The sequence below is a fragment of the Pollachius pollachius genome (genome assembly GCF_949987615.1).
Source record: "Pollachius pollachius genome assembly, chromosome: 11".
NCBI lineage: Eukaryota > Metazoa > Chordata > Actinopteri > Gadiformes > Gadidae > Pollachius > Pollachius pollachius.
Genome location: NC_136944.1, coordinates 15,902,022 through 15,913,642, shown reverse-complemented (window position 1 = coordinate 15,913,642; position 11,621 = coordinate 15,902,022). Strand labels below are relative to the sequence as shown.

Here is an 11,621-nt window from a genome sequence, read left to right as displayed (position 1 = left end):
TGGGCTTCAGTAAACAGCCAAGGCCATTTAAACCAGTTTTATTAGGCTTCTGACTACACACTATGTAAGTACATGACTAGAGTCAAATAATTGAAAAAGTATTTAAAGAATTTCTTGATTATGAACACAAAAGAGGCCAAGCTTGGCTTGCTCATATTTTGAGGTGTAACGCTATACTGCATTATCTTTTGCGAAGTCATTCTCATAGTTGTGTTTACCTTGCGCAGTTCCATATATGTGTTGCAAAACATCCCAGGTGCAAGGTACATTGCATTTTATCTACATACTATTTGTCGGATAGCTTTGTAGGCTATTAGAGTGTGATCCTGGTTGTATTTATTATGCACTTAAATGCAGTTTTAATGCAGCATTCCAAATTTATTTCCATGCAGACATGCTCCGTAAAATATGTGAATCAAATTGTGATTAAAACATATACATTCTAAGCGTTATGAAACTTATTTTTATCCGACTTTAAAATAGAACATCAATAATGTTTGGGTGCTCAATTCACTGAGAAAAATCGACCATAGTTTTATAGACAGTAATGGGTTAATCCAATACTCAGTGGGTCTGGCCAAAAAAAAAGTTCTGGCTGGCTGGATTTTTTCCTTTCTGCATAAAAACAATTGCCCAACGGTCGGCTGTCCAGTATTTCTCTGCTCATCTAACCTAATTCATGATCACTTCATTTTAAGGTAGGACTGAATGACTCAATGTGTTTAAAAATAGTGGGATCTCATTGCAAGGCTTCACAAAATTTTATCTTAAATTCTATCCCCAGCTGGTATGCAATCTACTGTGCTCTTGGTGTTGTGGTTGCTGGGCACCTCTCTGGTGTCTCCAGAGCCTGACCCAGGAGCCGAGAAGCTGACAGAGGAGCCCATTCCCTGCTCCAAGGGCTGCACCTGTCAGCACGATGACTACAGCCTGGAGCTCAACATGTACTGCAGTTCGCGGAACCTCACTCAGGTCCCGGCCAACATGCCCGTGTCTGCGTTCTCCCTCTGGCTAGACGGCAACCTGTTCCCCTCCCTCGCAGCGGGCTCCTTCAGTCACCTCTCCAACCTGGAGTTTTTGAATCTCCAGAACGGCCAGCTGGTCACACTTGACCCTCAGGTGTTCCGAGGGCTGAGGGCGCTTGCTCACATTCACCTGGAACGCAACCGTCTCAGGACATTACCTGGCACCATCTTCCAGAACACCCCCAACCTGGCCTCGCTCAGTCTCCACAACAACCAGCTGTCGCGCGTTGAGGAGCGTTTGTTTGCCGGCTTGTCCCAAATGTGGCTCCTCAACCTGGGTTGGAACTCCATCGCGGTGCTGCCCGAGGCTGTGTTCCAGGAGCTGCATGGGCTGAGGGAACTGGTGCTGACCGGGAACAGACTGGCCTACATACAGCCACAGCTCTTCCAAAGTCTCACCGAGCTAAAAGAGTTGGACCTCACCGGGAATTTCCTCAAGGTCATCAAGGCCAACGTGTTCACCAAACTTTCCAAGCTACAGAAGCTCTACCTGGCTCAGAACCAGATAGTCACGGTGATGCCGAGAGCCTTCGTGGGAATGAAGGCCCTCCGATGGTTGGATCTGACCAACAACAGACTCACGGCTATCCACGATGACACGTTCTCGGGGCTCTACAATCTCCACGTCCTGCGCATTGCCAACAACTCCCTGGCTGGGATCAGGCCCAGGACCTTCCGCGACCTGCAGTATCTGGAAGAGCTGCGCCTCAGCCACAACCGAATCCGCGTTCTTGGGGACAGGATCTTTGAAGGCCTCAGCCACCTGGAGGTCCTAGAGCTCGAGCAAAACCAGGTGCAGGAGGGGCAAGCCAACGCTTTCAGCGGCCTCACCCACGTGGCTGTCATCAACCTGTCTGGGAGCTGTTTCCAAAGTCTGCCCGACCAAATTTTCAAAGGCCTGCCGAAGCTTCACAGCCTCCACCTGGACAGAGGCTGTCTGTCAAGGGTCACGACCCAGTCTTTCACAGGGCTCTCTGGGCTGCGACGTCTGTTTTTGCAGCACAACAACATCTCTACGGTCGAACGCCATGGCTTTGCAGACCTTGTGGGGCTGCTGGGGCTAGACATGAGTTTTAATAAGCTTGAGACGCTCATGAGCTCTGCATTCTTTGGCCTCAAGAATCTGGAGTATCTGCTGTTGTCCAATAACCTTTTCAGGCATATTTTGCAAGATGGCACGAAGCAGCTTCTGCCCAAGGTGCGGTATCTTGACCTGAGAGACAATGCTCTGACTGCCATGGTTCCCGATTTCCCGGAGAACATGGAGAAACTTTTGCTGTCAGGAAACCAGTGGAAATGTGACTGCAATGCTCTTCCCCTGCGAAACTACAGTCTGAGAAGCCCGTTGGTGGTCCCTCGGCAAGTTGAGACCCATGCAGAAGGTGAGGAGCCAGATCGAACGGTCACCATCTACAACAGCATCACATGCAGCAGCCCACCCAATGTGCTTGGCCAGGACCTGAGGGATATCGCAGATGAACTGTTTGTCCACTGTTAAACTCGCAGGCAAAAGACAATCTAACAAGAAATCAAAGAATGTAACAGTTGATTATTGATTTGAAGGTAAGTTGTCGTTGAGTTAGTGTTGTTTACTAGTTTGAATACCAGAGATTTGTTTGATTTAATACAAGAAGCTATATGGGGTTAATGTCTTGTATCAGCAATATGACTCCATGTCAAGATCACAAACACAAACTCTAGTATGGTCCACATGTTGTTAGCCTATGACCAAAGAGCATTGATGTGTCCACTGTTTTTGATTTAAATTGTAACATTTATTTGAACAAGTCACATTTTTTGTCTGTTAAAATAAATTTTGGCTAAATTCGATTAAAGTTTTTAATTGACTGTATTTACAAAAGTATGGTTTTACTTTATTGGGTGAATTAAGGGTGACTGGGACTGTTTTAGTATTAACGCCTTGTGTAAGAATTCTTGCCATTAATCTAAAAGATAAGCACGATACATAATACATTTCTGTGACTCTTAGGATGCAACCTAACCATATAATAAGGTAATAAGGTTCTATTATATCCCTAGGATGTATAGCCTACTCTTTTTTTGTAACCTGGTTCAAAAACAAATACTATTTTTGGGTGATTGGGACAGCAAGTTTAGTTGCTTGGGTCAGCATAAATTATCATTGATTCAGCATCGCATATGCCAGGCACGTAACCTTGTGAGGCAAATAGACTCGCCAGAATGCGACCCCGCGAGAATCAATAGCGGCAGGCAACTTATGTGTGTTTTATTCGAGCCCCCAGCGGTTTGGACCAATCGGCATCCTTTGAGGAACTTTGTTATCTACGTGACACATGATAAGACAGATGGGTCATCAAATCACCTTCCAAGTATTCTTTGAAAGTGCCTGCCCGTATCCAAACATTTTTCCAAGGATGACTTCCCCAATGGTTCTGTGTAAGAAGCCATCTGGTGCATCAGGTAACCAGGCCAAGACTATGAGCCTTAACTTGGGTGTGTTCCATGCCTCCACTATCTCCCTGTACTTTTCAATCGCACCCTTCATCCTTTCCTAACCAACCATCCACTATTGTCTGTTTTTCATGCTGTTTTGTTCTCGCCCCTTTTCCTGTCTCTCTGACTCTCTATCCGTATCATTGGGGCCGGGGGTTGTACTGGACTTATCCACTAGGACCGACAAGACGATGGCCAGTAAACCACTGATTGGTGCACTTCCACTCAGCAATGGATTAATCAGGGTTGATGAGGAGGGGATTTAGAGGTCTAGCCTTAACTAAGTGCCAGGTCAGTCTGGGAGAGTGTTGATAGTGTCAACACACTGCTCAAATCAAACAACCCACTCAGTCACAGTTGTAAATAATGTTGTGAGGTACTGCACATAAGAATGCCACACTGGCAGTGGTGGAGACAGTTAATCATCAACAACTTAAAAAAAAATAGAAGGTCTGTCAAAGAGGTTACTACATAATTCGGCCAGGTAACATTTCAATGTCTGCATCTTCATGATTTTCCAATGTTTAGCATAACCTATAGCTATATATAACTACATTAGTAGTTATGATTGCATAACAAAATAGTAACATATACACAATTTATAACCCTAATCCTATGTGTAACACATACAAGGGATATCTATTACAAAGCCTTTAAAAACGGTCCCAATCACCCAAAACCATTGGACAATGGGAAAATGACTAAACATTAAATGATCAAAGCTGTTATTGATTTTGTTACACTAGTAGGTCATTTTTGTTACACTAGTAGGCATATAATATTCATGGTTCCATCAAAGGTTTGGGAAATCTATTTGCTATGACACTTAGGCCTACAGGGCTGCCAAGTTTCAGGAAAAGTTTATGCAAAGGGATATAAACTTCTAAAAAGTCTTGAGGAACAGTGGGCCTCATTACTAGGCATTGGGGTTAAGGATTGATTCAAATCAGCCCCTCTTTCAGCCACAGTGTGTATGCTTGTTTGTGTGTCCGCTGCTTCCTCCACAGGCTTCAACTGCCTCCTCCACTGTTTCCTCCACAGTCTTCCTCCACTGTCTTCTCCAGTGCCTCCTCAAGTCCCTCCTCCACTGCCTTCTCCGGTGCCTCCTCCACTGTCTTCTCTAGTGCCTCCCCCACTGCCTCCTCCACTGTCTCCTCTGACCCTCCTAATCCCTTCACTGTCCCATCGATCTCCATCGCTCGGAAGTCCCAGCCAGTCCGATCGTTGGAAACACCTATCTGGTCAGATCGCTCGAAAATGTAAAATGATAATAATGACATTATTATTCATTTTTTATTTTTCCATACAGGAATATAAGACTGTCTAACTAACAGGTACAACTATTTTTCTATTCCAGAACTAATGTTTTCGGTTAAGCAAGTCGACGAGAGCTCATGGGGACATTTTTATTGAAAATATAACATGTTCAAATGTCGAGTAGAAAAACATAAAAAGATCCGCTGCTGCAAAAGAAGATAAAATTCCCTCTTCGATCACATCGTTATTCCCAAAGATCACAATTATCAGTTTGACAACCCATAATCGACGGTATACTTTTCATTAACCAATGATTGGGACTTATTGAAAGAGTTCTGCACATATGTATGTTTAATGATTGGAACAAATAAATTGAGCCAAGACGGTATCAACAAGATGTCTAAAAGCCCTGTTTACTCCAAACTCATCCCAATCACCCTAAATTAACCAAAAAAACGAAAAGATAAAAATATTTTAGGTTGTCCTATCAAAAAAAATCAATAAAAAGAGTCTCTAAACACACATATTGTTTGCATAAATCTGAGTATGTGTGTACAGTTAGTGTTACTAATTGTTTCGAAAACGGCATCATGCGTTGCCACTTGCCACGGCGAGTTGCCAAGGCAACAACATATATAACTTCCTGCTTACAACTTGAGCAGCGTTCGCATAGGGCCAGTCCAGAACTTCCATCACATGAACAAGTAGGCCAAAGTCAGTACGGGATGCCATTTTCGCCCTCGTAGAATATAGGCTTCTCTACACAATGGCTGCTTATCATTCGTCTTATTTGAACAACTTTTTTGAATCTCTTCAATCAGATATTCCGTCCATTGACTCGGATTCCTCCTCAATAACAGTTAAGTAAATAATTGTACATCGAGATCGGTCGAGGGTTTGGGTCAAGCAAACATTATACTGAGTTATTTAAGCTGTCTATTATTTTTTTAAACGATCTTCCATCTGCAGTCCGAAAATGAAGATGTGACGATATTTCTTCAACCGACAACACTTCCTCCGATAGAAGACATATTGTTGGATGAGGTCAGTTCATTATCCAAGTGCGTTTTATGAAAAGAAAGTAACATTAATTTACATGGATATTAATTGGTGTGTGTGTGTGTGTGTGTGTGTGTGTGTGTGCGTGTGTGTGTGTGTGTGTGTGTGTGTGTGTGTGTGTGTGTGTGTGTGTGTGTGTGAAATTGTGTCTTTATAAGGAGTTGTCATCTCCTGCACAGATGGTCTGCTCAGCGGAATCTTTGTACGAGCAGAAATTGCTGTTTAAACAAAGTGGACCAGAAAGGATTGCTGAAGTTCAGCAGGTCACCACTTTTCTGACCACGGACCCTGAGGTTAGTACCTACTGAGTTATTGGGTTAGCATATTATTAGCCTTCCTTGCACTCACATGCATTTATCATAATGGATTCACCTTTTTTTTTGCATAGACAAAATGTTTTTCTTGTTGGCCTACTCAACTCCCTAATGTTCTCTACTCCAGAACAAGATACTGGATTTAAACTCCAATGTGAAGCCAAAATCAAACCAGAAGAAAGACGACAATTGCGCTCCAGTCCTCTCATTTTCAGTAGGCCTATGTTTATATTTGAAACACATCTGATATAATTATACTATGATATCATTGTACTGTATCTAAATTTGACTATGAATACATGAAGGTGCATCTTTTGTCTTTGGTCAGTTGCTTGACGGGTGGGACTTGGACAGCATCCTCCATAACCTGAAGCAGAATGGACCAGTTTCCAGGGAACATGAGTTTCCCCATGTCATACAATCACTTAGAGGTAGCAGTACACCCTGACAGTCCGGCCCGGTCGAAGGACCAAACACATCAAGCTAAGTTTACAATGCATTGAAACATAAATTCCCAAATCCATTGGTCTGCTTCCCTTACAGAGGCGGACAACCAAAGCCCAGGGGACCGTATCATGGAGAGGCTGGTCTCCATCTCCAAGCAACAACAACGGTCGTCCCGGCTGACACCAGAACCTCTGGAACCCGAGCCTATCCAAAGTGCTACTCATCCCAGGTCACAGATCTTTAGGATACCACATTGAGTTCAATACAGTTGAATGCTAGCACAACACTCATCCATGGAAAAAAAAGGCCAGGTCTAAAATGTCTTCTTTTTTTGTGCTACACAGAGAGAGCACTGCAATGAGTGATACAAATGCAACGACAGTGTTGGAGATGAGTCGGCAGGAGTCTCGTCCCACTGTATACATCGATCTGCGTCACCACCCCACCCCTTCAGGTAACATCGGCTTAACTCAGGAGGTAGAGCAGGTTGACCTGTATCCGGAAGGTTGCTAGTTCGATCCCCGATGCGAGTGTCGATGTGTCCCTGAGCAAGATACTTAACCCTAACTGCTCCTGAGGAGCTCGCTGTCACCTTGCATGGTTGACTCCACCGTCGGTGTGTGAATGTGTGTATTAACCATTGCAAGTCGCTTTGGATAAAAGTGTCTGCTAAATGCTCTCAAATGTAGGTAAAGCCTCTGGAAGGTGCTGGGAGGTTTTGTTAGAATGCAAGACAGAGGCTAAACTTGGCCGTCGCCAGGGAGAGCCACCGGAGACGAGAGTCGGTCAGGGAGGGCAGCAAGACAGATCAAGGTTAAGGACCGGGTAGGTTTGATTTATTTTCATTTAAATCTTATTATTGAATCTTTCAACATATTTATTCACAAATCACAATGAGTATAACCACAGTGACAAGACAGACTAATATATATATACAAACAGAAAACAAATAATAATGACATAAAACAACACACATCACATCAAATAAAAAGGGTAATGTGGGTAATAATGGAATGGGAGGGGGAGGGATTTCTTTCTATGTGGGACAGTGAACACAACGCTCTGTGGCGTTTGCTTCGAGTCCCATTATCTGTGTTTTGCTTCTTTCAGGGGAGAAAGCGGCATGAGCATGCTGCTTCGGGAAATGAGGGAGCAGAATAAACGTAGGAAAGATGAATTCAAAGAGCCAAGCTTGAAGTTAGAAAGCGACACCAAAGAATTTACAGAGAAGACCTCGGAACCTGTGGATCCAACATGGAGGCCGGAGCCCCTTGTTTCACACACAGAGGAGGGACAGTGCGGGGCCAAAAAGTCTAAAACAACTGAGATCCCTGCAACAACTTCTATGGCTCACACAAGCAAACCAAAGAATCCGAAAAGGTATGAGATGCGGTCAAATCTATTCAACTGGTTTTAGAATCGGATTTCCACATGCAAATGTATGAATGCATTACCCTTATAAACAACTCCAAACCGAGTGATAACAATAAACGCTGTGTTGAACTTTGTAGTGTGGAGAGAAGCCAGCCCTGCACTGCTGCCAGGTCACCCTCCCTTCAATGTGCCACAAACAAAGGTAAAACAGAACAGTAAACAAACAAGAACAAAAAACAAGCTAGAACAAGCTGTTTTCTTCCCCCCACTGGCTAAAGTGGGGCAGGATTGCGATAGTGTAGTTTGGCTATGGTGTTCAACACCAACTAGAAAAGGTGTCGGGTTTCATCCCGAGATGCCTAACACCTATCCTGACCTATATCAAAATTCACGGCAAGCCACTTTGGATGAAGAAATGGGTTAAAACACTAAATAGTCAAATGGAATAGTAAAATAGTGATTGGTCATTTCAATTGAAAAGAGGTGAATGAATCATCGCCCCATTCCTTCTCCAGCCGACGTGCTCTTGCTGGTGTCCCCGGCCGTTGCTCCATGCTGCTGGGGCCTGGTGCTCTTTGAGTGTGTCCAGAGGGGGTTCACTCTGAGAGGGGCTCAGCGGCTGCAGCTAATCCCCAAGGCAGCCAAAGCCTTAGGACTCACCAGCAGCCAGGTAAGAAACGTCGATACAATCTACGCTATTGTGTTCGACTGCCTGCCTGAAGGTGGGTGGTCCCTTATCCTCAATGTACACAGGCTAACCTGTGCACAGCCTAATCTTTGGCAAGATGCCTAACGCCCCTACCGGCTCTGAATTCACAGTTAGTCACTCTGGATAGCAGCATCTCCCAAGATATTGAATAGTATGTCCAGTTTCAGAAGCCTTAATAGGGCTCGTCTTGAGAGGACTCAAGAGATAGTACTGTAAAATTGTAAATTACGTGAATTAATTACTGAGGCTTTTTTTTACCACATCATCGAATGAGAAACACGGTGGCAGTTTCAAACACAGCACAAGTCCTTTCACCACAAATTTCTTAACAATGACCAGAAATCTATTAATACCAATATAGCAAACATTCCAATGCTCCTTTGATCCCCAAATGGCAGCCGTTAGTGCGATATGATGTCTGGATATACAGTATATACTGTGGAACAGCACATGCTTTAACTTGATCGTACTTGATTCTCTCCCCAGGTACTTTTATTTTGTAAATCTCCCACAGCAACCCCAGGTGGGAAGAAAACAACGCTCTCTTCTCACTGTTTGGTGTTGCTGCTGAAGAGAGAGAATGCGACACACCACTGTGTGAGTCTACCAGCAGGTATTAAAATCCATTACTGATACATGTCTCATATAACGGTGCACACACAAATCTCTCTTAAAAAACACTTTTATTAGTTATTATTAACTAATAAAACTAGGGAGTATGTTTTGGAGACTGTTGAGACATATCATGAATTCCTTATGTCTAGGGACAGGAAAACGGATAGGCTGTGTATGATAACATCATATTGTCCGGTGGTCTTTTTTTTCCAGCACTGATGAAGGAGCTTGAAGCTCAAGACCTTCTGGGTGTCATCGGCTCTGTACTGAATGGTGTCCACGTGGTTGAGCCCAGTAGCTGCTTTCACGTCTCACCCTACGCAGACCACCTGCGCAACAACTTAGTTAAGCACTTTGAACCCACCCTCTTTGATTGAATGATTGATCGTCATTAATTCCTGATAATAGAATTGTGATCGATTTTATCCACAGAAATTGATTGTGAACTTTTTTTCGAGTAGGTGTGTTGCATTGTATTCATGTTCAATGTTCTTCTCCTTCAGGTCGGTGCAAACGCGGAGAACCTACAGCGCCTGACGGGGTCCTGTCCAGTATGAAGGGTCCGTCTTACCCTAAGGCCGGGGAGGTGGTGATCCTGAGCCTGTGTGGTCACGACCTGCGCCAAGGGCTGGCTCTCCTGCACCGAATCCTGCGAGGAGCTCCAGGCGGTAGGTTGGAGAATGCGGCGAGTTGGGGGGTATTTCGAGTGGAGGTGGTGGTGCTCAAAGGGGAAAACCACCAAATTAGAACACCACCCCACTATTCTGATTGGTGTCACCCTCCAGAAAGCCTGTATCGTGTATTTCATTTTTTTATCGAACATAAAACTATGGCTAAATCATACTTATTTAAATTGTAATTGGAGATAGTGATTATTTCATGCATTAAAGGTGACATATTATACCACCGGGTGTGAGTGTCATTAGCCGTTATAAGCCGGTTTGAAAATTGGCCTCTTCTGACCACCTTCTCCACCTCCATCATCTGCTCACGGTGATAAATCAAAATGCCCTGCTTATTGCTAAGTAGGTTATGCAAAAAAAATAATTTTAAAGGTTTTTATACCACTAGGTTTGAGTGTAATTAGCCATTACAAGGCATTTCGAAAATCTGCCTCTTCTGACATCACAAGTGGGCGTGTCCACCTAGATGTATGACGGATAGATGAGCAACGTTTGCTTCAGTCCACTGGATAGGCTGGTAGACTGATCTATCCAGCATGCATCCATGTGGACACGCCCACTTGTGATGTCAGAAGAGGCAGATTTTCGAAATGCCTTGTAATGGCTAATAACACTCAAACCTAGTGGTATAAAAACCTTTAAAATTATTTTTTTTGCATAACCTACTTAGCAATAAGCAGGGCATTTTGATTTATCACCGTGAGCAGATGATGGAGGTGGAGAAGGTGGTGCAGTTGACAGTGATAAAGGCGGTTGGGGTGGCGGTGTCGGTGGTGGAGGTTTGGAGCTGCTGGACCTGACGTGGCTGCCTGCGCTGACGGCGAGGCAGGCCCGGGAGCTCAGCCCCTACGAGGTGGGGGAGCGGGGTTGGCCTGGCAGCCTGGACACCCTGGCCTCCGCCCCGGCCCTGGTGTGCGCCCTGCGTGGGGTGAATGCTTTCACGGCGCTACGGACCCTCCTGCCTCACCATGGCGGCTGCGATGGAGACCCAGGGCGACTGAGTGTACTGATGTCCCCCACCCCGGAACTGGCCCTCAGACAGGCCCTCCTCTTCTTCCTTTAGGGTGAGACCGTCCCCCTAGCTGGGTTTGTGTCCAACGGCTCTACCATGTATTCCTGAGATGTTGCTGGGTCTCATTTGGTTGCTGGAGTCAGATTTGTATATTTTTGTTCGCTATTGATGAAGCACATTTCTCTTCCCTTAATAAAACATATGGTTCACATTTTGATTGATTCAAGTCCAATGATTTTTTATGAGTTTTTTACTGGGACATATTTGTGTTTTCGTGGTAAGAAGCAACACGTAATATCGATCTTATTATGAGCAGTTCAACCAGCAATGTGAATAATGTCGGTAGATGTGCACTAAAGTACGGAAAAGAGGCAAGGGGAAGAGAGCACTGGGTTTTTACAGTTTTTGTATGGGTATTAAAGGTCCCATGGCATGCTAATTAGTAGGCCCCTAACACAGGATTTGACGATATTCCCGAAATTCAGCAGTGGTGCAGAATTACAGCCACTACGAGCCAGTCGCACATTGAGCTTTCCCCAAACGTGCCGTTTCGGTGTCTGTAGCTTTAATTCAAATGAGGAGGAGAGAGGCGGGTCAAGGAGGAGGGTGAGGGTGTGGCCCTGAGCAGCTTGCAGCCAGGGTACTATGCGC

At 44.6% G+C, this 11,621-nt stretch overlaps 2 protein-coding genes across 2 annotated transcripts; both read left to right on the top strand.

The window, feature by feature from the left end:
* Positions 1-789: 789 nt before the first annotated feature.
* igfals (insulin-like growth factor binding protein, acid labile subunit) lies at positions 790-2,523 on the top strand (the record flags this gene model as incomplete). The annotated part of the gene is made up of 1 exon (XM_079746043.1): positions 790-2,523. One exon carries the CDS (start codon positions 790-792, stop codon positions 2,521-2,523), a length of 1,734 nt encoding a protein of 577 aa, XP_079602169.1.
* Positions 2,524-6,705: 4,182 nt separating this feature from the next.
* LOC307082533 (dynein axonemal assembly factor 8) lies at positions 6,706-11,073 on the top strand (the record flags this gene model as incomplete). Its single annotated transcript, XM_079746152.1, has 9 exons — positions 6,706-6,806; positions 7,688-7,957; positions 8,089-8,153; positions 8,467-8,621; positions 9,147-9,273; positions 9,489-9,619; positions 9,708-9,732; positions 9,779-9,943; positions 10,666-11,073. The coding sequence occupies 9 exons, from the start codon at positions 6,706-6,708 to the stop codon at positions 11,019-11,021; spliced, it is 1,395 nt and encodes a 464-aa protein (XP_079602278.1). The 3' UTR covers positions 11,022-11,073.
* Positions 11,074-11,621: the final 548 nt, after the last annotated feature.